Genomic DNA, 20,205 nt, shown 5'->3' with positions numbered 1-20,205 from the left:
CAGTTTTTATACAACTCATTTCTAGTATATTTTGCACAATTAACTCATGAGGTGGTTTTATCATACAATCAACTATATGCTAGTAATGTCATTACTTTAAACTCTCTAATGAATAACATCAATCTGCTCATCTCCCTCTTCAACTTTAAAGTTTCTCCACAGTATTCATTCCAACATCTGATCCTCAGAGTAATAGGTTAGCTTTATTCGCACTCCCTCCCCCCCCCCCCCCCCCGCCAAAAAAAAAATATTCCACCTAAAGTTCCCATTAGAAAATGAGTTAATGTACTAAGCATTCTGCAAACCGTAATAGAAGAGTACATCATGACATCACTTGGGACACTGTATGAACTTTTGTGTCGAAACGGAGTCTTTCAGTCAGGTTCAGAAACTGTTTCACATCATAACAGAAAAGTCATGCCCAATACATGTGTTTTCTCACCAGCCCTCTTATACACCTGTGTACCTCCTTAGCTTGGATGTGCTTGCTTACCAAAACTTAAAATGTTTCACAACTGCAGTCTTGTGTGTAGACGATTACATTTGAGAAATAGTCATTGACTGTAATCCGTAAGTACACAGCAAAAACTGAGGACAAGAACCTGAAAATTTCATTCATTGTAGAAAACATGAGAAATACTGCCATCATGTTTGTACACGGTAAAACAGGAAAGAAAAGAACTGTAGCAGACGTTTATTACTCACATTTAATTTATTCTCTTGTCTCAGCGACACAAGTCCGTACAATATAAATTAAAAATAAATTATTTAATATAAATATGTCCTTGGTGAATGAAAGCAGAATATTCGAGTTCTATGCGTTTTCTACACAGTATCATTAGACCATATGGACTATGTAAACTTAGATGATTCTGTCACGTTAAGTCTCTTCTCTGCATCTCGATATAGCTCACTGAAGAGATTATCTACCTAATGAGAATGCGGAGGTGGTTTTTTGGTGTAGTCAGGGGGAGAATGTAGTGGTGGTGATATTGATGGAGGCGGTACTTTGGCTGAAGAGGGTGCTTTCACTGGAGGAGTTATAGGGGATGGTGGCGTAGGAGGAGGAGGAATGGCCTCTGTCAGTGGCGGCTTATGTGGTGATTGTTCGCCGTCATGCTCATTGCACTTTGGCTGAAGAGGGTGCTTTCACTGGAGGAGTTGAAGGAGATGGTGTCGTAGGAGGAGGAGGAATGGCCTCTGTCAGTGGTGACTTATGTGATGATTCTTCGTCGTCATGCTCATTTGGTGGTGTCGAGACCGGCTCTGGCTTTCCAGTTTCGTGGTCTTCATTAATGAAGTGATGATAAGAATGTTTGTAGTGGCCAGGCTTGTAGTCATGTTCAAGATCATATTGCGGATGAGTGGGCTTGCTGTCAGGATGTGCTGGTTTGTGGTCATAATCATAGTCATGGTCATCGTAAACAGGCTTAACGTGAACAGGCTTTGGTGAAGGTTCTGGATAGTCGTATTCGTGATGATCTGGCTTGTAATCAAAGTGTTCGGGTTTCGTTTCATGAACTGGCTTATAGTGGTCTGGTTTAGGTGGAGGGACTGGATGAGGTGAGGACGCAGGTTTGTGATCATAGTGGGCTGGTTTTGGAGGGTAGTCTGGCTTGGGAGGATGTGGAGGATAGTCTGGCTTAGGTGCAGGGGGAGGGTGGTCTGGTTTGTGGTCATAGTAATCTGGCTTTGCTGGCGGAGGAGGAGGAGGATGCGGTTTGTGGTCATAGTAATCTGGCTTTGGAGGAGGAGGAGGAGGGGGAGGATGGTCTGGTTTGTGGTCATAGTAATCTGGCTTTGCTGGCGGAGGAGGAGGAGGATGCGGTTTGTGGTCATAGTAATCTGGCTTTGGAGGAGGAGGAGGAGGGGGAGGATGGTCTGGTTTGTGGTCATAGAAATCTGGCTTTGCTGGAGGAGGAGGAGGAGGAGGATGCGGTTTGTGGTCATAGTAATCTGGCTTTGGAGGAGGAGGAGGAGGTGGGGGATGGTCTGGTTTGTTCTCATAGTAATCTGGCTTTGCTGGAGGAGGAGGAGGAGGAGGAGGATGCGGTTTGTGGTCATAGTAATCTGGCTTTGGAGGAGGAGGAGGAGGGGGAGGGTGGTCTGGTTTGTGGTCATAGTAATCTGGTTTTGCTGGAGGAGGAGGAGGAGGAGGATGCGGTTTGTGGTCATAGTAATCTGGCTTTGGGGGAGGAGGAGGTGGAACATGATGGTGCGGTTTGTGGTCATAGTAATCTGGCTTTGGAGGAGGAGGAGGAGGATGGTCTGGTTTGTGATCGTAGTAATCTGGCTTTGGAGGGGGAGGAGGAGGATAGTCTGGTTTGTGATCGTAGTAATCTGGCTTTGGAGGAGGAGGAGGCGGATGGTGTGGTTTGTGGTCATAGTAATCCGGTTTTGGTGGAGGAGGAGGGGGGTGATGTGGTTTGTGCTCATAGTAATCCGGTTTTGGAGGAGGATGAGAAGGTGGTTTGTGATCATAGGGTGCTGGTTTATGGTTATATGGGCCTGGTTTGTGATCGTAGTGGTCAGGTTTGTCATCATAGTAGTCAGGTTTGTGATCACCCTGACTGGGATTGTGGTCGTAGTGGTCATAGTCATAGTGATCGGGTTTGTGAACAGGTGGCGGCGGTTTGGGCTTGTCACTCTTTTTGCAGAACGGAATCTTGCTATCAGCGGGTACGCAGTTTTTGATTTCCATAGTGGCTGTGACGTGTTTGTCGATGACCTTTTCCACTTTGGTCACCCAGAGTGTCTTAGTGAGTATCCTCGTGACGATGACGGCGGGCAGCAGGTTGTTGAAGACGCGCTGCTGCTTCTCTGAGGGCAGGGCGAGGGCTGTCTCCTCCAGAGCCGTGGCCACCTCTTCGGGCGCCGGCGTGGCGCGGCGGAACTCCAGGTAGCGCGCCTCGCGCTCGCTCTCGGCGTCTCCCGCGGAGGCCTCCAGCGAGGTGCTCCCCTCCAGCGCAGTGCTGTCCTGTTCGGAACTGCGACCCTCGCGGTACTCGAAATGCAGACCAGAGTCGGGAGCGGCTGTGGCGGTGATCCTGGAGGTCACGGACATACCGTTGTATAAAACACAGAAAAAGAAATCGCAACCCCAATAAGGAGTTGTGCGACATAAACTAAAGTTGGTAGGAGGGTTTCTATTCCAATTTCGCGGCAGTCACAGAAGAGTGGCGTTAGTAGCGTCACTATGAGGATGTAAATCAGGTTTGTTTATACCAAAGTGTAACGGTCAAAAGCGTTAGTTACCATTAATGGACGTGGTGAGTTGATGTTAATCAAGAATGCATTTAAGACGCCATAATCAATAGCTCACTGAGTTTGAAAGAGGTCAAGTAATAAGGCCATGAGAAGCTGGATTTGCCTTCTGCAACACTGCAGAGAGACTCGTGAGGAATGTAGTCACTGTACGAGGGGCGTTTGAAAAGTTCGAGCAAAATCCGAGAGATGGAACCACCGGTGCGTATCGAGGTTATGTTCAGTTAGTAGCATCTTTGGAAAGAACGCACACCAAGTTTCAGCCGTATTGGTCTATTTCTTTGTGATTGGCATTCGTATGAATCAAGGAAGTCGAGTGATTGTCAAAAAATGGACGAAAAAGAATTTCGTGTGGTGATTAAACATTACTTTACAAAAGGCAAAACGCCTCATGAGACTAAAGAGAAGCTTGATAAACATTACGGTGACTCTGCACCTTCGATTAGAACAGTTTATAAGTGATTTCAAAATTTTCGGAGTGTTCATTTGGGCACAAGTGATGCTGAACGTTCTGGACGCTCTGTGCAGGTTACGACTCCAGAAGTCATAGATAAAAACCCATGATATGGTGATGGATGACAGAAGAGTTAAGGTTCGTGAGATTGCTAGTGCTGTGGGCATCTCGAATGAACGGGTACATAATATTTTGCATAAACATTTGGACATGAGAAAGCTATCCGCAAGATGGGTTCCTCGATTGCTCAAGCTTGACCAAAAACGGAATCGTGTGAAGTGTTGCAAGGATGGTTTGCACCTGTTCAGGAAGAATCCGCAGGACTTTAAGCGTCGTGTATGAAACATCGATACATTGCTACACTCCTGAGGCCAAAGAACAATCTAAACAATGGGTTACCAAGGGACAATCTGCACCAAAAAAGGCGAAGACCATTCCTTCGGCGCCGGCCGGAGTGGCCGTGCGGTTCTAGGCGATATAGTCTGGAGCCGAGCGACCGCTACGGTCGCAGGTTCGAATCCTGCCTCGGGCATGGATGTGTGTGATGTCCTTAAGTTAGTTAGGTTTAATTAGTTCTAAGTTCTAGGCGACTGATGACCTCAGAAGTTAAGTCGCATAGTGCTCAGAGCCATTTGAACCATCTGAACCATTCCTTCAGCCGGAAAGATTATGGCGTCTGTCTGTTGGGATTCGCAAGGGATAATCGTCACCGACTATCTGGAAAAGGGTAAAACTATTACAGGTTCATATTATTCATCGTTGTTGGACCGTCTGAAAACCGAGCTTTAAAAAAACCACCGGCGATTGGACAGCAAAAAAGTCCTCTTCCATCACGACAATGCACCAGCACGCACCTCAGCAGTTGTGGTCGCAAAATTAATGGAAATAGGATTCCAACTCATTTCTTATCCCCCCTATTCTTCAGACTTATCTCCCTCGGACTACTATTTGAAGAAATGGCTGGCGGGACAAATATTTTATCCAAATGAGGAGGTGATTGCAGCAACTAATAGCTATTTTGCAGACTTGGACAATTCCTATTATTAAGAAGGGATCAACAAATTAGAACAGCGTTGGACGAAGTGTATAAGTCTGAAAGGAGACTATGTCGAAAAAATAAGGTTGACACCAAACACGTAAGTATTTTTATTCTTGCACGGACTTTTCAAACGCCCCTCGTACTTGATGGCTGGCACGGTGGTTACGGGAATGTACGGTCGTAAGAAGACCAGTTTCCAGACGGCCACGTGTCACTACCGAGAAGGACGACCATAGCGTTCGGCGTATGGCTCTGGCGCATTGTACTGCGTCTGCAGCAGCAGCTTAAGCAGCAGTTGGCACCATAGTGACACAACGAACAGTTACAAATCGGTTACTGCAAGGAGAGTTAGACGCCCTTTAGTATGCATTTTATTGAACCAAAAGCACTGCTATCTGTGACTTTAGTGTTGTCAGGCGAGACGTCATTGGAGAGCGCGATGAAGGTCTGATATTTCGGATGAAAGCTTGTTCTGTCCCGGCGGCAGTGACGGCCGTCTGTTGGTTGGAAGTAGGCCAGTTGAGAGCCTGCAACCGACCTGTCTGCCTGCTAGACAGAGTAGACCTACACCTGGAGTTATAGTCTGTGGTCCGATTTCGTACGACAGCAGGAGAACTTTCGTGGTTATCCCATGCACCCTGACTGTAAATTTGTCCGTCAATCTGGTGGTTCGATCTGTTTTGTTGCCATTAATGAAAAGCATTCTAGGGAATGTTTGCCAACAGGATAACGCTGGCTCACCTACTGCTGTTGTAGCCCATGTTCCACAGAGTCTCGACATGTTGCCTTGGCCTGCTCGATCATTAGAGCTGTTTCTAGTCGAGCACGTATGGGTCATCATCAGAGTACAACTCAAGCGTCATCCACAAACAGCATTAACCGTCCCTGTATTAACAGACATGGCAAAAGGCATGGAAATCCGTCGCACAAACTGACATCCGACACGCTTTCATTCAACATTCTGACGGTTATTAATATTTCAGCATTTCTCATCTGCAATACCTTATCTCGTGCTTACATTAACCTGTGATCTTGCAATGTTAATCGGTTACATTTGTTAGTTAGACAAATGTATTCCCGAAATTTCATTATTCTGCATTAATTATTTTTCGTGTTGTGATTATTTTCCGTCAGTATAGATAATCGGGAGTTCACCAAGGGAGTATTATAGGGCCGTTACGGTTTACAATGTACGTAAGTGATCTAATGGATAACGTAGGAGGCTGTTCGCAGACAATGGTGTCATATGTGGGAAGCTAACAACGCCATATGACTGAAGCGAAAAGCAGGAAGAGCTGAGGAGGATCGATAAAGTATTCTTACAGGTACTGCCAGTTGAGACTCAACGTAAATAAGTGCAACGTACTGCGCATAAATTGGTGTAGAGGTTCATTGTTCTTCGATTGCATTATTAGCGAAAAAAATTAACTAACTGTAATTCTTCCACAAAAGAAGTGGCTTGTAAAATATCTGTAACAGGCGTACTTGAGTTTTTCTCGTCTCCTTGGGCCCTTACGAGGTTGGATTAATAGCATTGATAGAGAACACCCAACGAAGAGCGGAACATTTCGTCACGAAGTCAGTTAATAACCACGAGAGCTTTACGGAAATGCTCATCAAACTCCTGTGGCAGACGCTACAAGAAAGGCGTTGTGTATCACCGAGAGGTCAGCTGTTGAAGTTCCGAGGCATTAGATCCTGCTAGATACGTCTCGTACTGACCATGACGAGAAAATCAGACGAGACGGAATTTATACAGAGGTTTATCAACAGTCGTTTTTCCCACGCACCATTCGCAAACAGAACTGGAAGAAGGGGAGAGGGGGGGGGGGGAGGGGGGAGGAATTAACAGCAGTACTGAAAACACCTTCTGCCCCATAGCCTAACGTGGCTTGTGAAGTACAGCAGTAGGTGTAGATTTCGACTGCCGAAAATGAGTACCTCGTTTCCTACCCCGTTATATTCTAAGTGTTTCTCGTCAAATGAAGGCTGGGCATACAACTGATAAACTGCCCTAATTGCAAAGCGGAGCGACTGCCCTTTCTTGAAGGACTACAGGAGAAGTTTGGAAATTAAACATTGTCCTCTTTTGCGGGCTATCGGTAGTTATCGTGTACATCTTAGCACAAAAATAATTAATGTAAACCTGTGCAAAATTAAGTTGACTTGTCATTTGTGTTGAAAGGTGATGGGCATTATGACAAATAAAAGTCTCTAAGTAAGGTACATGTGGACCAAAATTAACTCAAGTATTAATTACAGTGTTGATGTCGTATCGATTACATCAATTCAATTCATGGCATAAAAATCGCATAAAACCAGAACAAAGGCAATACTCCAGTTGCGAAGATGTGTAATTTAGGAAAAAATATTTCTGACGGCATTCTAGACGAAAGGAGCTTATGATCGGCTCAGATATAGTTTCTGGTAGTGCGCAAGATCTAAAAAGGAAGTTCTCATTCGTGACATGTTTCTGTAATTACACGAGGATTTCAGATACATAGGTAATATCATTCAATCTGAAACCAAGGATAAAAACAAAGTAACTTAAATAATTTTTGTTGGCTAGAAGGCATGAAGCCTATTGAAGGAGCTATTTTTTGAGAAAAAATGATGAAATGAAGTTCAAGAGATACATGTGCGTATGTAAGATGTATGTTCTCTGTACGTATTCCCTAAGAGTCGGTAAAAACTCAATGAGAAGGGCTACATGTAGTCTTGCTATCAGAAAGAAAATATTTCCATTGAAGGGATCCGGAAAAAAATTATTGTTAATAATGGAACCAAGTTGGGTGCAGTGAGAATTATCCGAGGGTAATAAGCACAGAATTCGAAAACATTTATAATACTAAACTCAAAAGGTACTCTTCAGAAATAACACTCTAATTGTAAAAAATAAACCTTTTTAAATGTCTGGAAAGATACTAGACCAAGCATTTTCATTTGGAATATCTCGTCGGATTTCGTATTTATCTTGTTCAATTGAGAATTAATGAACATACAGGAAACAACGCTCTATCGAAATCCTAGAAAGTCATCAACGAACGCAGAGATCACATCAGATATCCTTCAGGAAGGTTTTATACACCCACAGGCTTCTTCCATAAATTAATAATTTAGCAGTTAATATTGCCTACAACTATTTCTTTCTGCGTTGGCACTGCGATGCGAACCCCGGCACGGCACACAGCTTTACTCTGTCAGAGAGTTTCAAACCAGCGCTCTCGCTGTTACAGAGTGAAAAATTAAACCTGGATCCACTGGTGAGATACCATCCTGTCGTGTGAATTGGGAACCGACATTAGTGTGAAGAAGAGAACATGAGCGTACACATAATTGCCAACAAAAACAGTCAAGATTGGTTGAACTCAGGAAACCGATCACGGTCAACGTTCGACAACGTTTAGTAGTGGTATTCTCCAACAATATCTCGTAAAGTATATGTAATTTCAAAGCTCGGTTTTTAGTTAGTAAGCTTGGAATAGATGTCCAAAGAATATAAGTGAAATTTACTAAACGTCGAGATTCGATTTTCAGCGAGTTGTCTGGAAATATCTGCAGCCTTTTACGTATACAGCATACGCCACCGGCAAAGTTTCGGAGGTGGTAGTATGGGCCGAAACAAAAAAAAAAAAAAAGTCTAGTAAACCTGGGCTCTAAAATACAAAGAGTTATGAGTACTTGTTTATCTTCACTACTGCGAGAAACATCTCTTCTACTGAAAGCTCTTTGCTTTCCATATTTTGAGTGGTGGTAGAATGGATCAAAAAAAGAGCATGCAGCTTCGAGGAGGGCCGGTGAAACAAGAGATGGAGACAGTGAAAGTCATGGCATTCCCGAGGAAAGTGGAGGGTATGAATGCAAAAAGGCGGACCTTGTCAAGTTAGACTAACAGCGGGAAGGAAAAGAAAAATACTAATGAGAGTTAAGACTGATAGGCTTGCCCCATTCGAGATTCTTTTATTTTCCGAAAGAAACTCAATTTCACTGGATTCCTGAAAATTGTAAAAAGCTTCCTATCCCATCTGCGCACAGTACTTAAATAATCGTACTGCGATGTGACCTTACATTACATCCCACTAGAAATTGGAGGAGTCACACGACTGCAGCAAGCAGCGAAACTGACCTCTTGGCGGAAGACGGACTGATGTAGAGCCCCTCCTCTGGGTAGTCGTCTTCGTCGTCTTCATTCTCGCGGTACTTGCCGTGCTCGTGCGGTCCGAAGCATGGCGGCTTGACGCCGTACATAGTCACACACATCGGGTGCTCCGTCACCTTCTTCGTTACCTGCAACAAGCGAAATTTTCCGGTTAACTCTAACGACAGAGACTAGTGACGAACTACTGCTCTTTTAAAGGTAATCAAAAAAGCATTGATAGCATAATACTCCAGTTATAGAATCACTGATATTAACAAACACAGAGGGCCAGTTTCAAAAAAAGTGTTCAAATGTGTGTGAAGTCTTATAGGACTTAACTGCTAAGGTCATCAGTCCCTAAGCTTACACACTACTTAACCTAAATTATCCTAAGGACAAACACGCACGCGCATGCCCGAGGGAGGACTCGAACCTCTGCCGGGACCAGCCGCACAGTCTATGACTTCTGCGCCCGAGACCGCTCGGCTAATCCCGCACGGCGGGGCCAGGTTCATTTCATCAATCATCAAAAATCAGATTAGTTCCCAGGGTGATCGAAATTTCCTACACACTGTGGAATCACTTTTCTATAATGCCGTGTTAACATTCGGAGTATCCATCACACACAGTCGATGCCGTTGAATGTGGGAAAGTTGCAACGCCAGAAGCTGTAGGGAAATGTAAGGTGGCATGTGTAGGATCGATACTTCAAAAACGAGTAAACAAATGTAACCCGTTACGCACAAATAAGCTGGCTGACTCATTACTTATCGATTACGCTACTACAAATAAAGCCTGGAAAAAGTAAAGATTGTAAAATATCTAGCATAATCCATCCGCATAGACCTAAACTGGTACGATCACATAAAACTAGTCGTATGTAAAGCAGGCTGAGATTCATTGAAAGAATGCCAAGGAAACGTAAATGATCACGAAAGAAGTGTAATGCTCGTCAGTTTGAGATCCTCAGCAGGTAAGATTTATAGAGGAGATAGAGCAGTTTATAAGAGAAGCACTGCATTTCGTCATCGTTTCAGTGATGTCCACCAAACTCCAGTAGCAGATGCTACAACAAAGGCATTGTGCATAACGGAGAGGATTACTGATAAATACCGAGAGCCTACTTTCCGAAAAGAAGCAGAAAACGTATTACTTACTCTTACAAACACCTCACTAAATGACCATGACGGGGGACATCAGAGAAATTACAGTTTATATGGAGACTTACACACAGCCTATCTTCCCACGCTCATTCGCGATTGGAGAAATGATAGCGGTACCAGAAGTATCGTCCACCACACACCGTAAGGAGCCTTGCGGAGTATAGATGTAGATGCAGATGTAGCTGCAGATATAAATGATCGGCTTGTGATTCGCGTTCTGATAGATCTCCGCATATCTCTTGAACTATTATATCTGATGAGTCCACACGGCTGTTGCGAGGTGTATATCGAAAGATTAACACAGTGAGTCTAACAATAATATTGTTCTACAGATGTCCAGTTGGGTTACGATCCGGAAAATTTGGCCTTTATAAAGCTACATTGGTGTCTTGATTATGTATCCTGGCTAGTTTTCAACACTTCTATCCATATATACATACATGCTGTCTTTCTCGTGTACCTCATCCGTACCGGAGACGACAATAATAACGTGCCAGAGAACGGCATTGTAACCAAATTTGTCGACAGTGCCTTTATATAGATGTACAGTCCTAGCGAAAATCACGAATAGTTTTAAATCGCAACGCTGATATCACAGCACTGAGTTCTGGCAGCATTTGTTGAATCAGGTTTCTTCTCCAACTTGCTCGTCGAAGACCATATGCCAAACCAACTGACAGCAGCTTCGATTTTACCCACTGCTTCGGCAACCAAAACGCAGCAAGGGTCGCTATATTTTAAGATATTAATCTCTTTTTCTTTGGTTTATTTGGCCAGTGACCAAATCATAATCACCGTTTCAGAAATACTGCTCTTCCTCCCCTTTCCTATGATCGTTACCATTCAAAAATGGAAAAATTCGCCTTCTTCGTCTACGACGGCAGTGAGCTAAATGTTTGTAGTCAATGCCTGTATACATGCATTTTACCAATACAGTTAACGTGAAATTCATCATGAGCTGGCGCCGTAGAGACATAGAAATAATATGCGTGGACGGTTTTTTTTACTTTTTTAAATTTTTTTTTAATTTTTTTTTTTTTTTTACTTAGATCTTCTGACTGGTTTGATGCGGTCCACCACGAATTCCTCTCCTGTGCCAACCTCTTCATCTCAGAGTAGCACACCCGGTTCTAGGCGCGTCAGTCCGGAACCGCGCTGCTGCTACGGTCACAGGTTCGAATCCTGCCTCGGGCATGGATGTGTGTAATGTCCTTAGGTTAGTTAGGTTTAAGTAGTTCTAAGTCTAGGGGACTGATGACCTCAGATGTTAAGTTCCATAGTGCTTAGAGCCATTTGAACCTTTTCTTTTTTTTTTTTTTCAGAGTAACACTTGCAACCTCCGTCCAGTCTCTGTCTTCCTCCACAGTTTCTGGCCTCTGCAGCTCCCTCCAGTACCGTGGAAGTCATTCCCTGATGTCGTAACAGGTGTCCTGTCATCCTCTCCCTTCTCCTGCCAGTATTTTCCACATATTCCGTTCCTCTCCGAGTCTGCGCAGGACCTTCTCATTCCTTACCTTACCACTCCACATAATTTTCAATATTCGTTTGTTTTGTAGCACCACATCTTAAATGCTTCGATTCTCTTCTGTTCCGGTTTTCCCACAACTATTTTGCTGGGCCATATATAATACATAATTATTAAGGAAGAAGACAATGTCCTAACCTGGAAAAACGCTGTAATTGTTCTCCTTAAAAAAAAAAAAAAGGAACAGAAAAAGCATATACAAAGTTAGACTTACCAACCCCTCACCGTAATATACAAGATATTTTTAAAATTATTGCCAAGTGTATAAAAGTAACATTGGATTTTAATCAGGCAAAGGCACAAGCTGGTTTTAGCAGTGTTCATAGCACAAGCCGCTAAATAAATTATAGAACGGTGCAGCTAGTATGAACTGCGACTTTGCCTGGGACTCATAGATTTTTAAAAGATTTAGTCTCAGTTACAACAAAATCAGTAGAACCATTGAGAAATATGACGCTAAATCAACGAATATGTTACTTCTACAGCTTAGATTAGATTGTTTCGGAACAGTAACAGATTGAGATCTGAAAGAGGAATGAGGCAAAACTGTACTCGGAAACTTAGAAATTTTTGGATCTTTAAATGAAAAAACGAAAATAAAATACGCAGTAATGGAAAATATGTGAACCATTTTCGTTTTTGTTGACAAGTTTATATTTGCTGCCTGCAGTCCAAACAAATTTCAGCAACCGATAGAATGGATTAACAGAACAAGTTTGAAAATCAATAAGACAAACATTATGTATAGTCAACATATCGAAACTAAAATAGTACAAATTAACAACCAAGCAGTAAAAGCAGTGGATAAGTTTTTATATTTAGGACAATTGCAAACAATATCCACATGGACATACAGATACATAAACAGAAGGTAAATTAACGTGGTTTGCTTTAGGGAAACTAAAGCGAAGTTTCAAAATAAAGTTTCCAATGTGCCCGAAGAGTAAAGTTATAATAAGTGTGGATAACCAGTTTTGACTTATCGCAATGAGCAAAATGCTTTTAAATCGAAAACCACCCAAAAACTGATGGGCTGGATGACGTAACTGCAGTCTCTGAGAAAATGAAATGGAGGTGGATGGTCATGCAGCCAGGCAAGTGGCTGGCTGATGGACAAAGGAAATTCTTTGCTGGATTCCAAGATACAAGAAAATACCAGGTTCACTACCTAATGGAAGTTGCTTAAATGACACTATAAATCGCGCAGGGACGATGTTGATTACGTATATCTGCAGATCGCAACGCGTGCAAAAGTGGGGAATAGTCTTTTATCCAGCAGTTGATGTCAAATGTCTGACAGTAGTGTTTATGCGTGCTCCTCCCTTGACTATTGTAAAGAAGAAGTTGTTTGTTTCGAAAGCTAATACCAACAATCGGCCGTAACTCATTATAATTTCATTTTAAAATGTTCTACGACTCTCATAATTTTACATTAAACATTAGCAGTTTCAACTTAAAGATTGAAATCATCGAAAAGATTGAAATCACCTACAGACTCACAGAATATATTGTGGCCTGTCCAAAATATCATGACATTTTGAGATGGATATGAGCATTGGCCCGGAAACTGGTTACAGTTTTTAAGATGTTACTTATGAAACAAGACACAGGTGTATTTATTACTAATGCCATCTAAAATGCAAAGTACCCACAATTTTACTGGTTTTTATGCTCGGATACCGCTCTAACGCCTGGCGGGAGAACAATTCTTATTCGTCCAATAGTATCTGAACTTAGAGGCAGTCTGATTACATCAGTACACAGTGTTCGATAGCTAATTCGACTTAGTGACCTCCGCTTATCCAACCAGTTGATAATTCCATATCTGTGTGTGAATATTTCAAAGACTGATTTAGCCTTATTTCCGAGGGGTAGTGAGCAGGCATAAAAAAACCGCAGCAACTGGTAGACACAACAACATCACTCATCGAAATGGAATCGTCAACCCGGTGAATACTGAGAAAGATACCGTCTTCCTAGACGTAATTTGCATACTGCATGGCATCAGTATCAAATATGGCACTATATCGTCCATATATCTGTAGACGAATCAACTGCTCAAGTTGAAATGAAGAATCTTAACTGAAAATAATGGTTTGGATCATGTTTTAAAAGTAAGTACTGTGAGAAGTTAAGCACAAAATTCGACTTTTTAATGTAATTGGGGGAAACAGATTTTTTTCCCCTGTGTAAGTTTCACACATCAGCAACTTCCTTTCTACTTAGCTACATTTCATTGACGACAATTTAGACTGTGTACGACATTGGAATGTTACAACACCATGCTCAGGCGCTACCTACTGTGATAATAAACGTCTACATCGACGTCAAACAATGCATCAGCGAAACTGTAGTGCAACTAAATACAAATGGGGTAACTGATACATGAAATAGTTTGCAGATGTAACCTCAAGTAGTGGTTTATGACAAAAGTAATGAAGCCACGGATAAATGCTTGGGTGCTAAAGACGAACATTTCGAGGCATCAAAATTCACCATAATTATAATGTTCCAAATGACAACATTCTGTCATCAAGACTGCACAATTACTGACTTGAGTAGCGACATAATATGGGCAACGAGGTGTAATCGACTTAAGTCAGGCGTTGCTGAGGGAATTAGTTTAGCACACGTGACGCTAAAAGTAGTAGATGAGTTTTACTACTTAGCCTAGCATTTCTTAGCGCAAATGTCACGTGGCGCGCTTCATATACAACATGTATCAACAGTGCAAGGCACTTCAAACTTGCCTAAGGGCAAAATTGTGCAATACTGCAACAATGAACTAAAAATTGATAACTGAGGGTTGCATTGACTCATATAAGGAATTAACGACAACTGCGAATCAGACTTCAAAGAAAATCTTTGCTCAACATGCCTGGAGTGTAACGTTGCACGGAGGTAAAACGTGGACGATAAACGGATCACACACGGAGAGAATCGAAGCTTTCGAACTGTGGTGCTACAGGAGCATCAGTACTGAGATTATGAGGCACCAGTTGCCTAAGTGTGTAATATATTTAAGTTAAAAACAGAGGGTGTTTCTGGAAGACACGATCCCATTATCAGGTTCCACAAACACATACGAAGACGCCTGTAACGGAATAACGAAAATTAGTCCGTTGTATGTATGTTAGTACATGAAATAATGAGAAATGATTATTTCTGTTTACCTTGTTTATACAATTTGATAATGGGATCCTGTCTTCCAGAAACATGTTGTGTTTTTCAGTTAAATAAATAACACCTTTGGTCAACTGCTGCGTCATAATCTCTATGCTGACTTCACAACAGGTAACTACAGAAAAATGTTGCAGATTAGATGAGTAGATCGTATTACTAATGAGGAGGTACTGAAGAGAATTGGAGAGAAAAAAATACTATTCAAAAAAATGTTCAAATGTGTGTGAAATCTTATGGGACTTAACTGCTACGATCATCAGTCCCTAAGCTTATACATTACTTAACCTAAAATATCCTAAGGACAAACACACACACCCATGCCCGAGGGAGGACTCGAACCTCCGCCGGGACCAGCCGCACAGTCCACGACTGTAGAGCCCTAGATTACTCGTCTAAACCCGCGCGGCAAATTCCTATTCAACTTGGCTATAAGAAGAGTTCGGTTGCCTGGCACACGTACTGATACTTCAAGGAATCGTCAGTTTCGTAGTGGAAGGGAATGTGGGTTGGGACTAATGTTGCAAAAGCTTGGCTGCAGTGAGTAGGCTCAAATGGATGTAGGGTGTAGTTGTGGAGAGATGAAGAGATTTCCGAGCGCACAGCGTGGAGAGCCAACCAAAACCAGTCTTCCAACAATAAATAAAACAACAAACTCCCTAGTAGATTACACTAAGCGACAAAAGTCACAGGATAGCGAGATGCACATACATATAAAGACAGCGGTAGCGTCGCGTACGCAAGGTATAAAAGGGCAGTGCGTAAGTGGATCTGTCATTTTTGCTCAGGTAATTCTTGTGAAAAGGCTTCCTACGTGATTATGGCCGCTCGCAGGAAATTAACAGATTTTAAATGCGGAATGGTAGTTGGAGCTAGATGCATGGGACTCTCCGTTTCGGAAATCGTTAGGGAATTCGGTATTCCGAGATCCACAGTGTCAAGAGTGTGGCGAAAATACCAAATTTCCGCTAAGACAGAGGGGCGAAATTTGGCGTTAATTGGATGTGGCAGCAGACGATCGAGCGATTGCCTTTCCTAACAGCACGACATCGTCTGCAGCGCCTCTCCAGGGCTCGTGGCCGTATCGGTTTGCAGATAGACGACTGGAAAACCGTGGCCTGGTCGGATGAGTCCGTATTTTAATTGGCACTAGCTGATGCCAGAGACCCCATGAAGCGATGGATCCAAGTTGTCAACAAGGCACTGTGCAAGGTGTTGGTGGCTACATATTAGTGTGGGGTGTGTTTACATGGATATGTTCGGCTACTTGGAGACCACTTGCAGCCATTCATGGACTTCATGTGCCCGTGACAATGCCCCATGTCACAGGACCCCAATTCTTCGCGACTGGTTTGAAGAACATTCTGATAATTCGAGAGAATGATTTGGCCACCCACATCGCCAGACATGAATCGCATCGAACGTTCATGGGACATAACCGAGAAGCGACCAAATTCCTGCACCGTCAACACTTTCACTATTATGGATGGCTATAGCGACAGCATGGCTCAGAATTTATGCAGGGGACTTCCAACGACTTGCTGAGTCCGTGCCACGTCGGGCTGGTGCACTATGCCGGGCAAAAGGAAGTCCGACACGATATTAGGAGGTATGCCATGACTTTTGTCACCTTGGTGTAAAACTGTTTTTCGGACCAAGACACGTGCTCGGGAGGTTTGCCTTTTGATGGCAAATGCTCTACCAACAGAGCTACCCAAGCACGACTCACGAGCAGTCCTCACGGCTTTACTTCTGTCAGTACCTCCTACATTCCACGCTTCACATAACTCCTCCTACGAAACTTACAGGAGAAGTACTCCTGAAAGAAAAGCCGCGCGGGATTAGCCGATCGGTCTTGGGCGCTGCAGTCATGGACTGTTTGGCTGGTCCCGGCGGAGGTTCGGGTCCTCCCTCGGGCATGGGTGTGTGTGTTTGTCCTTAGGATAATTTAGGTTAAGCAGTGTGTAAGCTTAGGGACTGGTGACCTTATCAGTTAAGTCCCATAAGATTTCACACACATTTGAACATTTTTGAACTCCTGAAAGAAAGGATATTACGGAAGCACTGCTTAGCCCCAACCTGAAGGATGTTCTGTGAAGTTTAGATGGTATGAAATAAGATATTGGCGGAGGTAAGGCTCTGAGGAAGGGTCGTGAAACATTCTTGGGTAGTTCAGTCAAGCCGGCACGGTAGCTGAGAGAAATGAGTGCAGTAACCAGCGATGAACTTGAGGGGGTGTTGCTACGGTCGCAAGTTCGAATCCTGCCTCGGGCATGGATGTGGGTGCTGTCCCTAGATTAGTTAGGTTTAATTAGTTCTAAGTTCTAGGCGACTGATGACCTCAGAAGTTAAGTCGCATAGTGCTCAGAGCCATTTGAACCATTTTTTTGATGGGGTTTCATGTGACGTCCGCCACGATCGAATGATGAGAACGATGACGAACAAAGTGAAGAAAAAATAAAGTCGTAAAGCACTTGCCTCCGAAAGGCAAACGTCCCGAGTTCGGGTCTCGGTGCAGGACAAAGTTTTAATCTGTCTGGAAGTTTCATGTGACCGCAAACTCCACTGAAATTTCATTCTGGAATACATGAAAATGGTTCAAATGGCTCTGAGCACTATGGGACTTAACATCTATGGTCATCAGTCCCCTAGAACTTAGAACTACTTAAACCTAACTAACCTAAGGACATCACACACATCCATGCCCGAGGCAGGATTCGAACCTGCGACCGTAGCAGTCGCGCGGCTCCGGACTGAGCGCCTAGAACCGCTAGACCACCGCGGCCGGCCTGGAATACATGAAACGGTTTACTGTGTCAGAGACTTCGTATTCCCACTAAGCGCTTCGATGGTGAACATCATCTCACGTGGAGGACTGTGTGGTTAAAATCCCTCATAAATACAATTTACTCATACTAATTCGTGTTTTTGGCTTTAACAAAAGACTAAATGCAACATGCCATAGACTTCGTCTGATGCAGTGAAAAGGCATCTGTGCACTACACTAACACCAGTAATTTAACTACACAGTTCTCCACCAGAAGATAATGGTGTGAACCGTCGAAACGCTTAGTGGGAAAATAACGAAGTGACTGGCACAGTGCTGTTCCTTATCGACGATATATTCAGTCTTCGGGTTGAAGACCACAACAGCATTGCATGGCTCCACATAACAGGTGTCGTAGAATAACTCGCTTTTACTTCCATCTACACTACTGGCCAATAAAATTGCTACACAAAGAAGAAATGCACATGATAAACGGGTATTCATTGGACAAATATATTATACTAGATGTAATTACATTTTCACGCAATTTGGGTGCATAGCTACTGAGAAATCAGTACCCAGAACAACCACCCGTGGCCGTAATAACGGCTTTGATACGCCTGGGCATTGAATCAAACAGAGCTTGGATGTCGTGTACAGATACAGCTGCCCATGTAGCTTCAACACGATACTACAGTTCATCAAGAGTTGTGACTGGCGTATTGTGACGAGCCAGTTGCTCGGCCACCATTGACCAGACGTTTTCAATTGGCGAGAGATCTGGAGAATGTGGTGGCCAGGGCAGCAGTCGAACTTTTTCTATATCCACAAAGGTCCGTATACGACCTGCAACATGCGGTCGTGCATTATCCTGCTGAAATGTAGGGTTTCGCAGGGATCGAATGAAGGGTAGAGCCACGGGTCGTAACACATCTGAAATGTAACGTCCACTGTTCAAAGTGTCGTCAATGCGAACAAGAGGTGACCGAGACGTGTAACCAATGGCACCCCATACCATCACGTCGGGTGATACGCCAGTATGGCGATGACGAATACACGCTTCCAATGTGCGTTCACCGCTATGTCGTCAAACACGGATGCGACCATCATGATGATGTAAACAGAACCTAGATTCATCCGAAAAAATGACGTTTTGCCATTCGTGCAGCCAGGTTCGTCGTTGAGTACACCATCGCAGGCGCTCCTGTCTGTGATGCAGCGTCACGGGTAAGCGCAGCCATGGTCTCCGAGTTGATAGTCCATGCTGCTGCAAACGTCGTCGAACTGTTCATGCAGATGGTTGTTGTCTTGCAAACGTCCCCATCTGTTGACTCAGGGATAGAGACGTGGCTGCACGATCCGTTTACCCTTGCGGATGAGATACCTCTCATCTCGACTGCTAGTGATACGAGGCTGTTGGGATCCAGCACGGCGTTCCGTATAACCCTCCTGAACCCACCAATTCCATATTCTGCTAACAGTCATTGGATCTCGACCAACGCGAGCAGCAATGTCGCGATACGATAAACCGCAATCGCGATAGGCTACAATCCGACCTTTATCAAAGTGGAAACGTAATGGTACGCATTTCTCCTCCTTACACGAGGCATCACAACGACGTTTCAGCAGGCAACGCCGGTCAACTGCTGTTTGTGGATGAGAAATCGGTTGGAAACTTTCCTCATGCCAGCTCGTTGTTGGTGAATACTCTGAAAAGCTAATCATTTGCGTATCACAGCATCTTCTTCCTGTCCGTGAAATTTCGCGTCTGTAGCACGTCATCTTCGTGGTGTAGCAATATTAATGGCCAGTAGTGTAGGATCACAATACGTTTTAGACCCTAGCCCAACGGCTTCGCTCAGCGATGACCATCCTCAGTGCTCTTTGAAAACTGATCTAATGATGACCATCGCTGACCGAAATCGGCAATCTAAGGAGCGAGAGTCTTTTAATCACACACTGGAACAGAAGAAACCGATTCTACACTTACTGGATCACTGTTCTAGAGCTTGCGAGACAGGTACGGTAGACTAGCGCAAATGGGAGTTTCGTTGCGGTGGGTTACGCACCTCGACGAAGACGGTGCGCGTGGCGTAGACGGTCTCGGTGCGGTGTATGGGTGGCATGCCCGGCAGCGAGGGCAGCGTGACGGGCAACGGCGGCAGCGTGGGCAGCGCCGGCAGGCCCGGGATGCCCGGCAGCGGCGGCAAGCCCGGCAGCTGCAGCGGCGGCGGCTGCGCCAGTGTCTGCTTGCCCTCCGCGGAGTCGGCGGCCGCGCCGGCGCTGGGGCTGACGTCCGCGCTCTCCACCGCCTCAGCTACAGCCTCCTTCCCGGCTTCGCTGCTGCCGCCGAACAGGCTGCTCAGGCCCAGGTCCAGGGCCAGGGCCGACTCCAGCACCACGGCCACCACCAACAGGCCGCACCACACCTTCATCCTGGAGGAAAACGCCCACACTGTACTGGCTACCCGCGTCCTACCGTCGCTTCACTTCTGAGAAAACGGTGTTACCCTGCAGCCACACTTTACAGTCAACTACAGTAACGTGTAAAATACACCAACAGCAGGACACACACAAAACCTTCGCAGTGTGCTAGCGATGCTAAAATTATCGACTACAGAGCCACTAAAGCGGAGTTGCTAAACATTTGTTGTTGTTGTTCTTCTTCTTGTGGT

At 44.2% G+C, this 20,205-nt stretch overlaps 1 protein-coding gene across 1 annotated transcript; it reads right to left on the bottom strand.

Moving 5' to 3' along the window:
• Window positions 1–1,120: 1,120 nt before the first annotated feature.
• On the bottom strand, window positions 1,121–19,965 carry LOC126481908 (uncharacterized). The gene is made up of 3 exons (XM_050105866.1): window positions 19,600–19,965; window positions 8,884–9,044; window positions 1,121–3,047 (listed from the first exon to the last, which is right to left on the bottom strand). The coding sequence occupies exons 1-3, from the start codon at window positions 19,963–19,965 to the stop codon at window positions 1,121–1,123; spliced, it is 2,454 nt and encodes an 817-aa protein (XP_049961823.1).
• Between the last annotated feature and the right edge of the window lie 240 nt (window positions 19,966–20,205).

The sequence above is a fragment of the Schistocerca serialis genome, chromosome 5 (assembly GCF_023864345.2).
Source record: "Schistocerca serialis cubense isolate TAMUIC-IGC-003099 chromosome 5, iqSchSeri2.2, whole genome shotgun sequence".
Lineage (NCBI taxonomy): Eukaryota > Metazoa > Arthropoda > Insecta > Orthoptera > Acrididae > Schistocerca > Schistocerca serialis.
The sequence above is the reverse complement of the archived record's forward strand: the minus strand, read 5'-3'. Positions and strand labels throughout refer to the sequence as shown.

Coding starts and splice junctions, on each gene's coding strand:
- LOC126481908 (XM_050105866.1), bottom strand. CDS start 19,965: ATGAAGGTGTGGTGCGGCCTGTTGGTGGTGGCCGTGGTGCTGGAGTCG. Junction 9,045..19,599: donor CGCGCACCGTCTTCGTCGAG/GTGCGTAACCCA, acceptor CGCTTGTTGCAG/GTAACGAAGAAGGTGACGGA. Junction 3,048..8,883: donor AGTCCGTCTTCCGCCAAGAG/GTCAGTTTCGCT, acceptor CGTGACCTCCAG/GATCACCGCCACAGCCGCTC.